Source organism: Bombina bombina, chromosome 6, assembly GCF_027579735.1.
Source record: "Bombina bombina isolate aBomBom1 chromosome 6, aBomBom1.pri, whole genome shotgun sequence".
Classification (NCBI taxonomy): domain Eukaryota; kingdom Metazoa; phylum Chordata; class Amphibia; order Anura; family Bombinatoridae; genus Bombina; species Bombina bombina.
Genome location: NC_069504.1, coordinates 1,079,312,988 through 1,079,332,855, shown reverse-complemented (window position 1 = coordinate 1,079,332,855; position 19,868 = coordinate 1,079,312,988). Strand labels below are relative to the sequence as shown.

Genomic DNA, 19,868 nt, shown 5'->3' with positions numbered 1-19,868 from the left:
ACATGTCAATTACAAACTTTATATTTTTTTTTTAATTCTTTATTTGAATACCCCATATTTTTTTGAGTGTATAATGTCCCTTTAAAGAAATTATATAATTTTAATTTGAACGTTATTAGTGGGAACCAGTTCTATTATAATGGACACAGAACAGGATTCATCTATTACATTAGATACATGTTTACTTTTTTTAGAGGCTCCAATTGTGCTCCCTATGAAATTTTGTTCCTCATGCTTATCTAAGACATTAAAATTAAAAGATCAATTACTCCCTTCAGAGCCAAATGTGACTCAGGATAATGCTGTTCAGGACATGCCTCGGCTTTCTCCTCAAACTTTTCAATCCTTAGTAGTTTCTCATACAGTGCCCTGCGGTTCCTCTCAACCTCCTGGGGGTGTTTATTTGCAGGAGATTTTACGGAACAGATAACCTCTGCGATGTCTGCAGCTTTAGCTGCTTTTCCCTCTTCGGGTAAGCGTAAGAAGAAATCTAGACATATTTCTGCTAGTAAGTTTACTGACCCCTCTAAATCTGCGCTGGTCAACCTTTCAAAGAGGTCTGATAAGGATACTTCAGTAGTTTCTGAAGGTGAAATCTCAGACTCGGTTATTTTAGGAGAAAAATCTGAAGTTAATTTCAGATTTAAGCTTTAACATCTCCAGTTGCTATTGAAGGAGGTTCTAGCTACTTTGGATGACTCTGAACCTTTGGTTGCTGTCAACCCTAATAAGTCTTCTAAACTTAACAGAGTTTATGATTCTCCTCCTTCTGAGGAGGTTTTTCCTGTTCCAAGAAAGATGTCTGAAATTATTGCTCAGGAATGGGATAAGCCAGGGGTTCCTTTTTCCCCTTCCCCTGTTTTAAAAAAGATGTTTCCTGTTGCTGACTCCATTCATGACTCATGGCGAACGGTGTCTAAGGTAGAAGGAGCTATCTCTACTCTAGCTAAAAGAACTACTATTCCTATAGAGGATAGTTGTTCCTTTAAAGATCCCATGGATAAGTAGCTAGAGCTAGAGGCTTGCTTAAAAAAGATGTACATCCATCAAGGATTACAGTGGCAAGTATTGCTACAGTTGCTGGTGCAGCATCTTACTGGTGCGATGCCCTGTCTGATCTGATATCAGAGGAGACTACGATTGAGGAGATCCAAGATCGGATCAAGGCTCTTAAATTAGCCAATTCCTTTATCTGCCATAGCGACATGCAGGTAATTGGACTGGGAGCTAAGATGTCTAGCTTCACTGTCCTAGCTCGTAGAGCTATGTGGTTAAAATGTTAGTTGGCTGATGTTTCTTCAAAGGCCAAGCTTTTGGCTTAACCTTTTATAAAAGAAAAACCCTATTTGCTCCTGGTCTGGTGGAAATCATTTCAGAGATTACTGGTGGAATGGGATCTTTTCTACCTCAGGACAAGAAGAATAGACCTAAGGGTTGACAGTTCTAATTTTTATTTGTTTCACAACTTAAAGGGACAAAAGTCTTCTTCCTCTTCTTCCAAACCAGACTAATCCAGGTCCTCTTGGAAGTCCAGCCAGCCTTGCAGTAAGGGAAAGCAAAACAAGAAGCCGTCCGCTGACTCTAAATCCGCATGAAGGAACCGCCCCTGATCTGATTTTGGATCAAGTGGGGCGAAGGCATTCATTTTTTCGGCAGGCTTGGATACGCGATGTCCCAGATACGTGGGCTGTGGACATTGTATCCCAGGGTTACAAAATAGTATTCAAGTCTTGCCCTCCAAGGTGCAGATTTCTCCTGTTAAGACTATCCGCAAACCAGGTAAGGAGGGGGGAGGCCTTCTTATATTGCGTAGAAGACCTATCCTCCCTGGGAGTTATTGTAGAGGAACAAGGTCAAGGATTCCATTTAATTATTTTTGTGGTTCCCAAAAAGGAGGGAAATTTGCGTCCAATCCTAGACTTAAAGTGCCTCAAAAAATTCCTCAGGGTTCCGTCCTTCAAGATGGAAAGTATTTGTTCCATTCTTCTATTAGTTCAGGAAGGTCAGTTCATGACGAACATAGACCTGAAGGACGTGTATTTATACATTCCCATTCACAGGGATCATCACCAGTTTCTAAGGTTTCTGGACAAGCATTTCCAATTTGTTGCACTCCCGTTAGGTCTTGCCACGGCTCCCAGAATATTGACAAAGGTTCTGGGGGCTCTATTGGCAGTGATCAGATCCCAGGGAATTGCTGTGGCGCCTTATCTTGACGACATCTTGGTTCAGGGGTCATCTTTTCAACTAGCTAAATCTCTTACGGAGATATTGTCCTTTCTACGTTCCCACGGGTGGTAAGTGAATCTGGAAAATAGTTCTCTAGTTCCAGCTACAAAAGTGTGTTTCCTAGGGACAATCATAGGTTTCCTGTCCATGAGGATTTTCCTGACGGACGTCAGAAAATCCAAACTTCTGGCTGCTTGCCTTTCTCTCTCCAATCTGCTATTCGTCGATCAGTGGCTCAATGCATGGAGCTGATTGGTCTAATGGTGGCTTCCATGGACATCATTCCTTTTGCTCTGTTCCATCTACGACCTCTGCAGCTTTGTATGCTCAGCCAATGGAACGGAGACCATTCAGATTTATCGCAGACGATAAATTGGTATCCCCTAACAAGAAACTCTTGTGGTGGATTTCACAGGATCATCTGTCTCGGGGCACTTGCTTCCTGAGACCTTCCTGGTTTATTGTGACTATGGATGCCAGCCTGTTAGGCTGGGGAGCTGCTTGGCTTTTTTTAAAAAGCTCAGGGCTTGTGGTCTTAGGAAGAGTCTTCTCATCCCATAAACATCTTGGAGTTGAGAGCATTCTTTAATGCCTTGACAGCTTGGCCTCAATTATCTTTAGATACTTTAATTCAGGCACGTAAGCCTTTTACTAGGAAGATTTACCATAAGATATGGCGTAAATATCTTTATTGGTGTGATTCCAGGGTCTACTCGTGGAGTAGGGTTCATATTCCCAGGATTTTGTCCTTTCTCCAAGGATTGGAGAAGGGGGTGTCGGCAAGTTCCTTAAGGGGACATATTTTTGTTTTATCTATTTTGTTACACAAGCGTCTGGCAAGTGTTCCAGATGTACAATCTTTTTGTAAGGCTTTGACTAGAATCAGGCCTGTATTTAGACCAATTTCTCCTCCTTATATTTTAAATTTAGTTCTTAGAGTTCTTCAAGGGGTTCCGTTTGAACTTATGGATTCCATAGATATCAAGTTATTTTGGAAGGTTTTATTTCTGGTTGCTATTTCTTCTGCTCGAAGAGTATCTGAGCTTTCGTCATTGCAATTTGATTATCCTTATCTTATTTTCCATTCAGATAAGGTGATGTTATGTACTAAAACTGGTTTTCTTCCTAAGGTTGTTTCAGACAGGAATATTAATCAGGAGATAGTTGTTCCTTCTTTGTGTCCTAATCCTTCTTCTAAGAAGGAACGTCTGTTACATAATTTGGATGTTGTCCGTACTTTGAAGTTTTACTTACAAGCGACTAAGGATTTTTGACAGTCTTCTCTGTTTGTTTTTTTTTTCAGGGAAACATAGGGGTCAGAAAGCTACGGCTACCTCTTTCTTTTTGGCTAAAGAGTTTCACCAGTTTTGCATATGAGACTGCTGGACAGCAGCCTCCTGAACGAATTAGGCTCATTCCACTAGGGCTGTGGCTTCCTCATGGGCATTCAAAAATGATGCTTCTGTTGAACAGATTTGCAAAGCTGCAACTTGGTCGTCTCTTCACACTTTTTCCAAATTTGATAAAAGCAGCCTCAGCCGAGGCAAAAGTGAGAGAAAGGTTCTTCAAGCAGTGGTGCCTTCCGTTTAGGTTCCCTGTCTTGTCCCTCCCTTTTCATCCTTGTACTATAGCTTTGGTATTGTATCCCACAAGTAAGGATGAAATCCATGGACTCGTATCTTAAAAAAAAAAGAAAATTTATCCTTACCTGATAAAATTTTGTTTCTTTTTAGATACGATGAGTCCACGGCCTGCCCTGTTTTTAGAAGACAGGTTTTTGTTAAACTTCAGTCACCGCTGCACCTTGGCTTTTCCTTTCTCTTCCTAACTTTGGTCGAATGACTGGAGTGGGAGGGAAGGGAGGAGCTATATATATATACAGCTCTGCTGTGGTGCTCTTTGCCTCCTCCTGCTGACCAGGAGGCGATATCCCACAAGTAAGGATGAAATCCGTGGACTCATCGTATCTAAAAAGAAACAAATTTATCAGGTAAGCATAAATTTTCTTATCTTTTTTGTTGAGTATTTTTCGTTTGGCTTATGAGACTGCTGGACGGCAGCCTCCTGAGAGAATCGCGGCTCTTTATACCAGGGCTGTTTCTTCTTCTTGGGCTTTTAATAATGGAGCTTCTATGGAACAGATTTGCATGGCTGCTACTTGGTCATCCTTACACACTTTTTCAGTATTTTACAAATTTGTTATTTCTCCAACATTGGTGTGTCCGGTCCACGGCGTCATCCTCACTTGTGGGAATATTCTCTTCCCCAACAGGAAATGGCAAAGAGCACAGCAAAAGCTGCCCATATAGCCCCCCCCCCTCTGGCTCCGCCCCCCAGTCATTCTCTTTGCCGCTCTGAACAAGTAGCATCTCCACGGAGATGGTGAAGAGTATGTGGTGTTTAGTTGTAGTTTTTTATTCTTCTATCAAGAGTTTATTTTAAAATAGTGCCGGTTTGTACTATTTACTCTAAAACAGAAAAAGATGAAGAGTTCTGTTTAAAAGAGGAGTATGATTTTAGCAGCAGTAACTAAAATCAATTGCTGTTCCCATGCAGGACTGTTGAGCCCAGAGAACTTCAGTTGGGGGGAACAGTTTGCAGACTTTTCTGCTCAAGGTATGACTAGTCCATTTTCTAAAATGATTAGTAATGCTAGAAGACTGTCATTTTCCCTCTTTGGGATCGGTAAGCCATTTTCTTAGACTCATAATAGAATGAAGGCTTATTAATGGGCTATATACTGGTTGACACTATTGTGGGCAAAATCGATTGATTTATTCGATATTTATTCGATATTTATATGTGGTTTGAAGTGTTTTAAAACTTGAAAATACTTGGTAACGTTTTTAAGCGCCAGGCAGTCGTTTAGACACCTTTCCCAGTCAGGAAGGGCCTTTCACGCTAGTAGGCAGAGCCTCATTTTCGCGCCTTAATTGCGCAGTTTCTTTTGGATGCAGTGCATGCAGCTTCATGTGAGAGGGTCTGGTGGCCATTGAAAATGTTTCTGGAAGGCTTATTTCTGTGGCGAATAATCCCCAAGGACAGGTGAAGCCGCAGCAAACGCTGTGGCTGGGACTGTAGTGGGTTAAAATTTGTTAATTTGATAAAATAGCTCCGGTTTCCTCATTTAAGGGGTTAAAAACTTAAAATTTGGTGTGCAATACTTCCAAAGCATTAAGACACTAGGGTGCAAATTTGGTAAGGATCGGATATTTCCTTCATAGTTTTTCACACATTCAGAAATGAAGTGTGCCCTGTTTAACATTTTAAAGAGACAGTAACGGTTTTGTTTAAAAACGGTTTTATTGCATTAATAGCCTGTATAAGCCTGTCTAACATGTCTGTACCTTCAGATAGAACATGTTCTGTATGTATGGAGGCCAAGGTGGTCCCCCCTTCAAATCTATGTGATAATTGTGCCATGGCGTCCAGACAAAGTAAGGACAGTACTGTCACATTTAATAAGGTTGCCCAAGATTATTCCTCTCCTTCTGTGTCAATACCAGTTGTGCCCGCGCAGGCGACACCTAGTACATCTTGCGCGCCAATGCTTGTTACTATGCAACAATTAACGGCAGTAATGGATAATTCTATAGCTAATATTTTATCCAAAATGCCAGCATTTCAAAGAAAGCGTGATTGCTCAGTTTTAAATACAGTGGAAGAGCAAGAGTGCGCTGACGATAATTTATCGGTCATACCCTCACACCAGTCAGAATTGGCAGTGAGGGAGGGTCTGTCGGAGGGAGAAATTTCTGATTCAGGAAGAGTTTCTCAACAGGCAGAACCTGATGTTGTGACGTTTAAATTTAAGTTAGAACATCTCCGCGCCTTACTTAAGGAGGTACTAACTACTCTGGATGATTGTGACTCTTTGGTCATTCCAGAAAAATTGTGCAAAATGGACAAATTCCTAGAGGTCCCTGTGCACCCTGATGCCTTTCCAATACCTAAAAGGGTGGCGGACATAGTGACTAAGGAGTGGGAGAAACCAGGCATACCTTTTGTCCCACCTCCTATATTTAAGAAAATGTTCCCCATGGTCGACCCAAGGAAGGACGCATGGCAAACAGTCCCTAAGGTTGAGGGGGCAGTTTCTACGCTAGCCAAACGCACGACTATTCCCATTGAGGACAATTGTGCTTTCAAAGATCCTATGGATAAAAAATTGGAGGGCTTGCTTAAAAAGATTTTTGTTCAGCAAGGTTTCCTCCTCCAACCAATTTCGTGTATTATTCCTGTCACTACGGCGGCGTGTTTTTGGTTCGATGAACTAGAAAAGTCGCTCAATAAGGAGACTCCATATGAGGAAGTCATGGACAGAATTCATGCACTTAAGTTAGCTAATTCCTTTATTTTAGATGCCGCTTTGCAATTGGCGAGGTTAGCGGCGAAAAATTCAGGTTTTGCAATTGTGGCGCACAGAGCGCTCTGGCTAAAGTCTTGGTCGGCGGATGTGTCTTCCAAGACAAAATTGCTTAATATTCCTTTCAAAGGTAAGACCCTTTTTGGGCCAGAATTGAAGGAGATTATTTCAGACATCACTGGGGGAAAGGGCCATGCCCTCCCACAGGATAGGCCTTTTAAGGCTAAGAATAAGTCCAATTTTCGTTCCTTTCGTAACTTCAGGAACGGACCGTCTCCTAACTCTGCAGCCTCTAGACAAGAGGTTAACGCTTCCCAGGCTAAGCCAGCTTGGAAACCAATGCAAGGCTGGAACAAGGGCAAACAGGCCAAGAAGCCTGCTGCTGCTACCAAGACAGCATGAAGGGGTAGCCCCCGATCCGGGACCGGATCTAGTAGGGGGCAGACTTTCTCTCTTTGCTCAGGCTTGGGCAAGAGATGTTCCGGATCCCTGGGCACTAGAAATAGTCTCTCAGGGTTATCTTCTAGAATTCAAGGAACTTCCTCCAAGGGGTAGCTTCCACATGTCTCGCTTATCTTCAGACCAGATAAAGAGACAGGCATTCTTACATTGTGTAGGAGACCTTTTAAAGATGGGAGTGATACACCCAGTTCCAACAGCGGAACAAGGTCAGGGGTTTTACTCAAATCTGTTTGTAGTTCCCAAAAAAGAGGGAACTTTCAGACCAATTCTGGATTTAAAAATTCTAAACAAATTTCTCAGAGTTCCATCGTTCAAAATGTAAACCATTCGAACAATTTTACCTACAATCCAGGAGGGTCAATATTTGACTACCGTGGATTTAAAGGATGCGTACCTACATATTCCTATCCACAAAGATCATCATCCGTTCCTAAGGTTCGCCTTTCTGGACAAGCATTACCAGTTCGTGGTTCTTCCCTTCGGTTTAGCCACTGCTCCCAGAATCTTCACAAAGGTGCTAGGGTCCCTTCTAGCGGTTCTAAGACCGAGGGGCATTGCAGTGGCACCTTACCTAGACGACATTCTAATCCAAGCATCGTCCCTTTCCAGATCAAAGGCTCATACAGACATTGTATCAGGTCTCACGGGTGGAAGGTGAACGTGGAAAAGAATTCCCTGTCCCCGTCTACAAGAGTTCCCTTTCTGGGTACAATAATAGATTCTGTAGAAATGAAGATCTTTCTGACAGAGGTCAGAAAATTAAAGCTTCTAAAGGCTTGTCAAGTTCTTCAATCTATTCCTCAGCCTTCCATAGCTCAGTGCATGGAAGTAATAGGTCTAATGGTTGCAGCAATGGACGTGGTCCCTTTTGCTCGAATTCATCTAAGACCATTGCAACTGTGCATGCTCAGACAGTGGAATGGGGATTATGCAGACTTGTCTCCCCAGATTCAAGTAGACCAGTTAACCAGAGACTCACTCCGTTGGTGGTTGACTCAGGATCACCTGTCTCAGGGAATGAGTTTCCGCAGACCAGAGTGGGTCATTGTCACGACCGACGCCAGTCTATTAGGCTGGTGTGCGGTCTGGGACTCCCTGAAAGCTCAGGGTCTATGGTCTCGGGAAGAGTCTCTTCTCCCAACATCCTGGAACTGAGAGCGATATTCAATGCGCTCCGGGCTTGGCCTCAACTAGCGAAGGCCGGATTCATAAGATTCCAGTCGGACAACATGACTGTAGCTTACATCAACCATCAGGGAGGAACAAAGAGTTCCTTGGCGATGAGAGAGGTATCCAAAATCATCAAATGGGCGGAGGATCACTCCTGCCATCTATCTGCAATTCACATCCCAGGAGTAGACAACTGGGAGGCGGATTATCTGAGTCGTCAGACTTTCCATCCGGGGGAGTGGGAACTTCACCCGGAGGTCTTTGCCCAGTTAACTCAATTATGGGGCATTCTAGACATGGATCTGATGGCGTCTCGTCAGAACTTCAAGGTTCCTTGCTACGGGTCCAGATCCAGGGATCCCAAGGCGACTCTAGTGGATGCATTAGTGGCGCCTTGGTCGTTAAACCTAGCTTATGTGTTTCCACCGTTTCCTCTCCTTCCCAGGCTCGTAGCCAGGATCAAACAGGAGAAGGCCTCTGTGATTCTGATAGCTCCTGCGTGGCCACGCAGGACTTGGTATGCAGACCTGGTGAATATGTCATCGGCTCCACCATGGAAGCTACCTTTGAGACAGGATCTTCTAGTACAAGGTCCATTCGAACATCCAAATCTAGTTTCTCTGCAGCTGACTGCTTGGAAATTGAACGCTTGATTTTATCCAAGCGTGGGTTTTCAAATTCAGTGATAGATACTCTGGTCCAAGCCAGAAAACCTGTGACTAGAAAGATTTACCATAAAATATGGAAAAAATATATGTTGGTGTGAATCCAAGGGATTCTCCTGGAGTAAAGTTAAAATTCCTAAGATTCTTTCCTTTCTCCAAGAGGGTTTGGATAAAGGGTTGTCAGCGAGTTCTCTTAAAGGACAGATTTCTGCTTTATCTGTTTTGTTACACAAACGCCTGGCAGCTGTGCCAGATGTACAAGCTTTTGTACAGGATTTGGTTAGAATCAAGCCTGTTTACAGACCCATGACTCCTCCTTGGAGTCTAAATTTAGTTCTTTCAGTTCTTCAAGGGGTTCCGTTTGAACCTTTACATTCCATAGATATTAAGTTACTATCTTGGAAAGTTCTGTTTTTGGTTGCTATTTCTTCTGCTAGAAGAGTTTCTGAATTATCTGCTTTGCAGTGTGATCCACCCTATCTGGTGTTCCATTCAGATAAGGTCGTTTTGCGTACCAAGCCTGGTTTTCTTCCAAAAGTAGTTTCCAACGAGAATATTAACCAGGAAATAGTTGTTCCTTCTCTGTGTCCGAATCCAGTTTCAAAGAAGGAACATTTGTTACACAATTTAGATGTGGTCCGTGCTTTAAAGTTCTATTTAGACGCAACAAAGGATTTCAGACAAACTTCATCTTTGTTTGTCGTTTACTTTGGTAAGAGGAGAGGACAAAAAGCTACTGCTACCTCTCTTTCTTTCTGGCTGAAAAGCATCATCCGATTGGCTTATGAGACTGCCGGACGGCAGCCTCCTGAACGAATCACAGCTCACTCTACTAGGGCTGTGGCTTCCACATGGGCCTTCAAGAACGAGGCTTCTGTTGATCAGATATGTGAGGCAGCAACTTGGTCTTCTCTGCACACTTTTGCCAAATTCTACAAATTTGATACTTTTTGCTTCTTCGGAGGCTATTTTTGGGAGAAAGGTTTTGCAAGCCGTGGTGCCTTCTGTTTAGGTAACCTGATTTGCTCCCTCCCTTCATCCGTGTCCTAAAGCTTTGGTATTGGTTCCCACAAGTAATGGATGACGCCGTGGACCGGACACACCAATGTTGGCGAAAACAGAATTTATGCTTACCTGATAAATTACTTTCTCCAACGGTGTGTCCGGTCCACGGCCCGCCCTGGTTTTTTAATCAGGTCTGATGAATTATTTTCTCTAACTACAGTCACCACGGTACCATATGGTTTCTCCTATATTTTTCCTCCTGTCCGTCGGTCGAATGACTGGGGGGCGGAGCCAGAGGGGGGCTATATTTGCAGCTTTTGCTGTGCTCTTTGCCATTTCCTGTTGGGGAAGAGAATATTCCCACAAGTAAGGATGACGCCGTGGACCGGACACACCGTTGGAGAAAGAAATTTATAAGGTAAGCATAAATTCAGTTTTTTGCTTCCGCTGAGGCTTCTTTTGGGAGAAAGGTTCTTCAAGCAATGGTGCCTTCTGTTTAGGTTACCTGTCTTGTCCCTCCCTTATCTTTGTCCTCTAGCTTGGGCATTGATTCCCACTAGAAATTGATGATTCCGTGGACTCACCATATCTTCGGAAAGAAAACCTAATTTATGCTTACCTGATAAATTTATTTCCGGATATGGTGAGTCCACGGCCCACCCTTTATTTAAGACAGTTTATTTTTCTATAAAGTTCAGGCACCTCTGCACCTTATATTACTTCCTTTCTCCTTTCCTTTTTGTTGAATGACTGGGAATTGTGGGTAAGGGGAGTGGTATTTAACAGTTTTTGCTGTGGTGCTCTTTGCTGCCTGCTGCTGGTCAGGAGAGATATACCCACTAGTAATTGATGATTCGGTGAACTCACCATATCCGGAAAGAAATTTATCAGGTAAGCATAAATTATGGGTTTTTTTGTGCAAATATAAGGGTTTCTCCTGGAGCCGGGTGAGGATTCCTCAAATTGTATCCTTTCTTCAGGATGGCTTGGAGAAAAGTTTGTCAGTCAGTTCTCTGAAGGGTCAGATTTCTGCACTGTCCTTTTGCACAAACGTCTGGCAGATTTACCAGATGTTCAAGCTTTTGCTCAGGCCCTGGTCAGAATCAGGCCTTTGTTTTTTGGAGCCTTAACTTAGTTCTTAAAGTTTTGCAGCAGACTCTGTTTGAGCCGATGCATGTTGTTGATATAAAATTGTTATCTTGAAAGGTTTTGTTTCTGCAGTGTGATTTCCCCGTACCTTATTTTTCATGCAGATAAGGCGGTCCTTTGTACTAAATTGGAGTTTCTCCCTAAGGTAGTGGCGGAACGATACTTTAATCAGGAAATTGTTCCTTCTTTTTGTCCTAATACTTTTTCTCATAAGTAACGTCTTTTGCATAACCTGGATGTTGTGCATGCTCTTAAAGTTTACCTTGAAGCTACTCAAGATTTTCTACTACTACTACTCTTTCCCTCTGATTAAGTATGATTCGTTTTGCTCATGAGTCAGCTGGACGGCAGCCTCCTGAGAGAATTGCAGCTCATTCCACTAGGGCTGTCTCCTCATCGTTGTCTTTCAAAAATGAAGCTTCTGTGGAACAAATTTGCAAGGCGGGACCATGGTCCTCTCTGCATATTTTTTTCCAAATTCTACAAAATTGATACTTTTGCCTCGGCTGAGGCCTCTTTTGGGTGAAAGGTTCTTCAAGCTGTGGTGCCTTCTATTTAGGTCCTCCTACCTTGCTTTTCCTCCTTTTTTCATTCTGTGTCCTCTAGCTTGGGTATTGGTTTCCACTAGTAATTGGAATGATGTTGTGGAAACTCCATGCCATAGGAAAGAAAACAAAATATATGCTTACCTAATAAATTTTTCTTTCTGGGCATGCAGAGTCCACAAACCCGCCCTCTTTTTTTTAAATTCTAATTCAGCATTTTTTTTAAATAAACCTCATGCACCTCTATGCCCTTGTGTGTTCTTTTTCCATTTTCCTTCGGCTGAATGACTGGGGATTATGGGTAAGGGAAGTTACACTTATCAGCTTTGCTGGGGTGCATTTTGCCGCGTCCTGCTGGCCAGGGGTTGAATATCCCACTAGTAATTGGAATGACGTTGTGGACTCTCCATGCTTGGAAAGAAAGAAAAATTATCAGGTAAGCACATATTGTTTTTGCATTAGTAAATATCTTTTTCCTTCCGAAATATTTGTTTGTCCGTGATTGATCATCTTCAGTGCTATCATCTAGCATGTGTATTTTAAAAGGGTAAAAATTGTGCTTTAATATTGTTTTTTGTTTTTAAATTTAAACATTTTTCTTCCATCAGGTTTTAAAACGGCCAGAATATTTTGGGAAATTTGGTAAAATACACAAGGTTGTCATCAATAACAGCACATCCTATGCAGGCTCACAGGTGAGAAAATAAAACACATTGTGTTATTATTATTGCATTTATAGAAATAATCTAATACAGGGGAAACTTGGTTATATATAGTACCTATGTAAAAATTGTTCGATAAAGAGCCGTAGTGAGAGAATATAGAGAATGTGCCATAAAAGGTGTGCTGAAGAAATTAGCCATGTTGTTGCAGATTTATGTAAAGTATGGCATAATGAAACAAGCCTGATAAACTCTGTATGAAGTTATACCAAATGCATAGAGCATTTTTATTATTTCAAGAGTATTTTCTGCTTTAAAAGGTTGATAATTGCTCAGAAATGGATTAGTGGCAGCGTTTTCATGTATCATACTTTAGTGCTAATTATGGCTGTGCGATATGGGAAATAATGAATATCACGATTTTGGCCATGAAATATCGTGGTTGAGATTTTAATTTCTATTTAAAAAAAAAAAATAACTTAAACATACTGCAAAAACAATCTGAGCTTCTCAAGACTAAGAATATTCTTAAGTGGCTAATACCTTTAAAGGGCCATTAGAGTGGAAGTTACATGTTATAATGTTAGTGCACATAATTTTATTACTAGAGAACTGCAACCCTTTACATGGGAAGTACTGCTCAGCAGTCGCACAGCTGGGTTGTGAATGGCTCACTGGCCATAGCAGCATCTAAGTAGTAATACTACTATATGTTTTGCCCTTTTGTGCGGGTTAAACACAGAGTTGCATGGTCACTATAGCGGCCCTTTAGGCATGCTAAATGTTTTAAAGGATGACAAAGAAAGCGTAGTGATGGAGATCGTAAATATGAAAAGTGGCTGTTAAGGAGGCAGATTATTCAGGAACCTTCAAAAACTTGAGATAGGTTTATAAAATTCTAAAGCTAAAAAATCAATGTCCTTTTAAATCTTATTTACGTAAAGACCATAAATAAATGCCTTACACTGTTTTACATTGTGTGTGTTATGCAACCTGGCAGTTCCACTGTGTGTAATCAGTGGTTTTTCCAAAATATACCCAATGTTTTTCTGTGTATTAAAGTACATTGTGCAGTCTTGTAGTGTGTTGGAGAGTTGCTGCCTTCTTCAACTGATAAGCAAATCAGAATCCAGTCCTCGGACTGGGGGGGGGGGTTTCGGTTTCCATATTTACCTGTTATTAGAGAGGTTAGCGACGCTGATTAGGAAAGAAGCAAGGCGGCAAGGCAGGAGGGGTATAGTGCAGGCGCATCTTCGTTTTTTTTATTTTCTATATCCAATCATGTTAAATGAAGTGTTGACTGTCCCTTTAAAGGGACATTAAACACTTTGAGGTGGTAATATAAAATGATAAATTGTATATTATAAAAAAACTCTGCAATATACTTTCATTATTTATTTTGTCCCCTTTTCCTGTATTTCCATTCTGAAATTGTGAGCTTTTCAGTTCCTGTTAGAAATGGAAGTGCAAAACACTGTTCTATTCCACACAGCCATTGGCTGCACACTCTAGTGACCTATTTATAATTGTCTCTAATTGGCCACAGCAGAGAAGGAGGCCTAAGTTACAACATGGCAGCTCACATTGTTTTATAAACACTAAAACTTTACACTCACATTGTCACTATTTCAACAACTAATGAAACTTTAAAAAATACATCTACATGTTATTCTCAGACTAATCTTTTCTTTCAATGTATCATTCTATGCATCATTCTATCTAGCATTAATTTAGTGTTTAATGTCCCTTTAACCCACAAGCTAACATATTACTTAAGTCTTCTCCATACTTTACTGTACCATGATGAAGGGAAGGCCACCCACAACACTCAATACACATCAAGCAGAACCCTTTACATTAACCTCTTGGCTGCCAGATGAACACAAGTGCAGTGTGTTGTGGTGCAAACGTCTCTAGTAGCCAAAGAGTTACACACTCCTCCTGTAAGAGCTCATTGCACATATGGGCACAGGAGGCTGCACTCACCAACTTTGTAGGCCTATAAGGGCCTGGTCCGATGATGCGGTGGCTGTCCAGTCACATAAATAGTCATCTTCCCCAGTGTGTCAGTCTCAGGCCCATCTTTACCAGTGTGTTAAGTCTCCAGGAGACAAGCATCCTGCACAGTTTGAATCTAGTACCTGGCTGACGCAGAAACAGGAGCGGCTTATTGGCAAGGAGGAGGAGTAGTGAAGGTAGCAGTGAGGCGCAGGGTTGTGTGTAAGTGTGTCTTTATTTACTAACAGTGCGAAGTGTGCATAATGCACAGCTTATGTACAACACCCCCAGCTGTAAGTATGACCAAAATGTATCCAGCTGCACTAGACCCCTTGCGCATGCGCTTAGTGAAAAATCGCATACTCTTGCAATTTGAAAATCGCATTTAATCGCACATCCCTAGTGCTAATGTATCTTTTATATGATTATTAACATTGTTTATTTCCAGATGTCATAAATCTTCAAGACAGAAATAATTTGTTCATCAAATTGTTTTGTTAGTATTTTGCTTAAAAATTCTTATGAAACTTTAAAACCTTTTTATTGTATACATTTTTGTATCTTTTATACTATTCTCTTGCAGGGACCAAGTGCTAGTGCATATGTAACGTATATCCGGTCAGAAGATGCACTTCGAGCTATACAATGTGTCAATAACGTAGTTGTGGATGGAAGAACACTTAAGGTAATACATTTAAAATAAAAAAAATTGCACTGCATGTAGATAGTAGACGTGTGATGTAATCTGTTCTGAAAAAGTGACATTTTCAGTAGTAGTTTCTTTCATGTAATTAGCAAGAGTCCATGAGCTAGTGACGTATGGGATATACATTCCTACCAGGAGAGGCAAAGTTTCCCAAACCTCAAAATGCCTATAAATACACCCCTCACCACACCCACAATTCAGTTTTACAAACTTTGCCTCCTATGGAGGTGGTGAAGTAAGTTTGTGCTAGATTCTACGTTGATATGCGCTCCGCAGCAGGTTGGAGCCCGGTTTTCCACTCAGCGTGCAGTGAATGTCAGAGGGATGTGAGGAGAGTATTGCCTATTTGAATGCAGTGATCTCCTTCTACGGGGTCTATTTCATAGGTTCTCTGTTATCGGTCGTAGAGATTCATCTCTTACCTCCCTTTTCAGATTGACGATATACTCTTATTTATATACCATTACCTCTGCTGATTTTCGTTTCAGTACTGGTTTGGCTTTCTACAAACATGTAGATGAGTGTCCTGGGGTAAGTAAGTCTTATTTTCTGTGACACTCTAAGCTATGGTTGGGCACTTTATTTATAAAGTTCTAAATATATGTATTCAAACATTTATTTGCCTTGACTCAGGATGTTCAACATTCCTTATTTTCAGACAGTCAGTTTCATATTTGGGATAATGCACTTGAATCAATTATTTTTTCTTACCTTAAAAATTTGACTTTTTTTCCCTGTGGGCTGTTAGGCTCGCGGGGGCTGAAAATGCTTCATTTTATTGCGTCATTCTTGGCGCGGACTTTTTTGGCGCAAAAAATCTTTTCTGTTTCCGGCGTCATAAGTGTCGCCGGAAGTTGCGTCATTTTTGACGTTCTTTTGCGCCAAAGATGTTGGCGTTCCGGATGTGACGTCATTTTTGGCGCCAAAAAGCATTTAGGCGCCAAATAATGTGGGCGTCTTATTTGGCGCTAAAAAATATGGGCGTCGCTTTTGTCTCAACATTATTTAAGTCTCATTTTTTCTTTGCTTCTGGTTGCTAGAAGCTTGTTCATTGGCATTTTTTCCCATTCCTGAAACTGTCATTTAAGGAATTTGATCAATTTTGCTTTATATGTTGTTTTTTCTCTTACATATTGCAAGATGTCTCACGTTGCATCTGAGTCAGAAGATACTTCAGGAAAATCGGTGTCTGGTGCTGGAACTACCAAAGCTAAGTGTATCTGCTGTAAACTTTTGGTAGCTATTCCTCCAGCTGTTGTTTGTATTAATTGTCATGACAAACTTGTTAATGCAGATAATATTTCCTTTAGTAATGTACCTTTACCTGTTGCAGTTCCATCAACATCTAAGGTTCAGAATGTTCCTGATAACATAAGAGATTTTGTTTCTGAATCCATCAAGAAGGCTATGTCTGTTATTCCTCCTTCTAGTAAACATAAAAAATCTTTTAAAACTTCTCTTTATACAGATGAATTTTTAAATGAACATCATCATTCTGATTCTGATGACTCTTCTGGTTCAGAGGATTCTGTCTCAGAGATTGATGCTGATAAATCTTCATATTTATTTAAAATGGAATTTATTCGTTCTTTACTTAAAGAAGTACTAATTGCTTTAGAAATTGAGGATTCTGGTCCTCTTGATACTAATTCTAAACGTTTAGATAAGGTCTTTAAATCTCCTGTGGTTATTCCAGAAGTTTTTCCTGTTCCTAGTGCTATTTCTGAAGTAATTTCCAGAGAATGGGATAAATTGGGTAATTCATTTACTCCTTCTAAACGTTTTAAGCAATTATATCCTGTGCCGTCTGACAGATTAGAATTTTGGGACAAAATCCCTAGAGTTGATGGGGCTATTTCTACCCTTGCTAAACGTACTACTATTCCTACGTCAGATGGTACTTCGTTTAAGGATCCTTTAGATAGGAAAATTGAATCCTTTCTAAGAAAAGCTTATCTGTGTTCAGGTAATCTTCTTAGACCTGCTATATCATTGGCTGATGTTGCTGCAGCTTCAACTTTTTGGTTGGAAACTTTAGCGCAACAAGTAACAGATCATGATTCTCATAATATTATTCTTCTTCAACATGCTAATAATTTTATCTGTGATGCCATTTCTCCAACATAGGTGTGTCCGGTCCACGGCGTCATCCTTACTTGTGGGATATTCTCTTCCCCAACAGGAAATGGCAAAGAGCCCAGCAAAGCTGGTCACATGATCCCTCCTAGGCTCCGCCTACCCCAGTCATTCTCTTTGCCGTTGTACAGGCAACATCTCCACGGAGATGGCTTAGAGTTTTTTTTTTACCACAAAATTTGGAAAAAATATATCTGTTGGTGTGAATCTAAAGGATTCCCTTGGGACAAGGTTAACATTCCTAGGATTCTATCCTTCCTTCAAGAAGGATTGGAAAAAGGATTATCGGCAAGTTCCCTGAAGGGACAGATTTCTGCCTTGTCGGTGTTACTTCACAAAAAGCTGGCAGCTGTGCCAGATGTTCAAGCCTTTGTTCAGGCTTTGGTTAGAATTAAGCCTGTTTACAAACCTTTGACTCCTCCTTGGAGTCTCAATTTAGTTCTTTCAGTTCTTCAGGGGGTTCCGTTTGAACCCTTACATTCCGTTGATATTAAGTTATTATCTTGGAAAGTTTTGTTTTTAGTTGCAATTTCTTCTGCTAGAAGAGTTTCAGAATTATCTGCTCTGCAGTGTTCCCCTCCTTATCTGGTGTTCCATGCAGATAAGGTGGTGTTACGTACTAAACCTGGTTTTCTTCCGAAAGTTGTTTCTAACATAAACATTAACCAGGAGATTATCGTGCCTTCTCTGTGTCCGAAACCAGTTTCAAAGAAGGAACGTTTGTTGCACAATTTGGATGTTGTTCGCGCTCTAAAATTCTATTTAGATGCTACAAAGGATTTTAGACAAACATCTTCCTTGTTTGTTGTTTATTCAGGTAAAAGGAGAGGTCAAAAAGCAACTTCTACCTCTCTCTCTTTTTGGATTAAAAGCATCATCAGATTGGCTTACGAGACTGCCGGACGGCAGCCTCCTGAAAGAATCACAGCTCATTCCACTAGGGCTGTGGCTTCCACATGGGCCTTCAAGAACGAGGCTTCTGTTGATCAGATATGTAGGGCAGCGACTTGGTCTTCACTGCACACTTTTACCAAATTTTACAAGTTTGATACTTTTGCTTCTTCTGAGGCTATTTTTGGGAGAAAGGTTTTGCAAGCCGTGGTGCCTTCCATTTAGGTGACCTGATTTGCTCCCTCCCTTCATCCGTGTCCTAAAGCTTTGGTATTGGTTCCCACAAGTAAGGATGACGCCGTGGACCGGACACACCTATGTTGGAGAAAACAGAATTTATGTTTACCTGATAAATTTCTTTCTCCAACGGTGTGTCCGGTCCACGGCCCGCCCTGGTTTTTTTAATCAGGTCTGATAATTTATTTTCTTTAACTACAGTCACCACGGTACCATATGGTTTCTCCTATGCTAATATTCCTCCTTAACGTCGGTCGAATGACTGGGGTAGGCGGAGCCTAGGAGGGATCATGTGACCAGCTTTGCTGGGCTCTTTGCCATTTCCTGTTGGGGAAGAGAATATCCCACAAGTAAGGATGACGCCGTGGACCGGACACACCGTTGGAGAAAGAAATTTATCAGGTAAACATAAATTCTGTTTTTTGATATTATCAGAGTTGATGTCAGGTTTATGTCTCTAGCTATTTTAGCTAGAAGAGCTTTATGGCTTAAAACTTGGAATGCTGATATGGCTTCTAAATCAACTCTACTTTCCATTTCTTTCCAGGGTAACAAATTATTTGGTTCTCAGTTGGATTCTATTATCTCAACTGTTACTGGTGGGAAAGGAACTTTTTTACCACAGGATAAAAAATCTAAGGGTAAAAACAGGGCTAATAATCTTTTTCGTTCCTTTCGTTTCAACAAAGAACAAAAGCCTGATCCTTCATCCTCAGGAGCAGTTTCAGTTTGGAAACCATCTCCAGTCTGGAATAAATCCAAGCCTTCTAGAAAAGCAAAGCCAGCTTCTAAGTCCACATGAAGGTGCGGCCCTCATTCCAGCTCAGCTGGTAGGGGGCAGGTTACGTTTTTTCAAAGAAATTTGTATCAATTCTGTTCACAATCTTTGGATTCAGAACATTGTTTCAGAAGGGTACAGAATTGGTTTCAAGATGAGACCTCCTGCAAAGTGATTTTTTCTTTCCCGTGTCCCAGTAAATCCAGTGAAAGCTCAAGCATTTCTGAATTGTGTTTCAGATCTAGAGTTGGCTGGAGTAATTATGCCAGTTCCAGTTCTGGAACAGGGGATGGGGTTTTATTCAAATCTCTTCATTGTACCAAAGAAGGAGAATTCCTTCAGACCAGTTCTGGATCTAAAAATATTGAATCGTTATGTAAGGATACCAACGTTCAAAATGGTAACTGTAAGGACTATCTTGCCTTTTGTTCAACAAGGGCATTATATGTCCACAATAGATTTACAGGATGCATATCTGCATATTCCGATTCATCCAGATCATTATCAGTTCCTGAGATTCTCTTTTCTGGACAAGCATTGCCAGTTTGTGGCTCTGCCGTTTGGCCTAGCTACAGCTCCAAGAATTTTTACAAAGGTTCTCGGTGCCCTTCTGTCTGTAATCAGAGAACAGGGTATTGTGGTATTTCCTTATTTGGACGATATCTTGGTACTTGCTCAGTCTTTACATTTAGCAGAATCTCATACGAATCGACTTGTGTTGTTTCTTCAAGATCATGGTTGGAGGATCAATTCACCAAAAAGTTCATTGATTCCTCAGACAAGGGTAACCTTTCTGGGTTTCCAGATAGATTCAGTGTCCATGACTCTGTCTTTGACAGACAAGAGACGTCTAAAATTGATTTCAGCTT

General features: G+C 41.1%; 1 protein-coding gene across 7 annotated transcripts in view; it reads left to right on the top strand.

The window, feature by feature from the left end:
- Positions 1 to 19,868, top strand: part of CNOT4 (CCR4-NOT transcription complex subunit 4) — a 541,039-nt gene that overhangs the window by 187,227 nt on the left and 333,944 nt on the right. For all 7 annotated transcript variants that reach the window (XM_053718981.1, XM_053718986.1, XM_053718983.1 and 4 more), the window contains exons 4-5: positions 12,200 to 12,286; positions 14,835 to 14,936. In XM_053718981.1, coding sequence (XP_053574956.1) covers positions 12,200 to 12,286; positions 14,835 to 14,936 — 189 coding nt within the window. The remainder of the gene's footprint in view (positions 1 to 12,199; positions 12,287 to 14,834; positions 14,937 to 19,868) is intronic.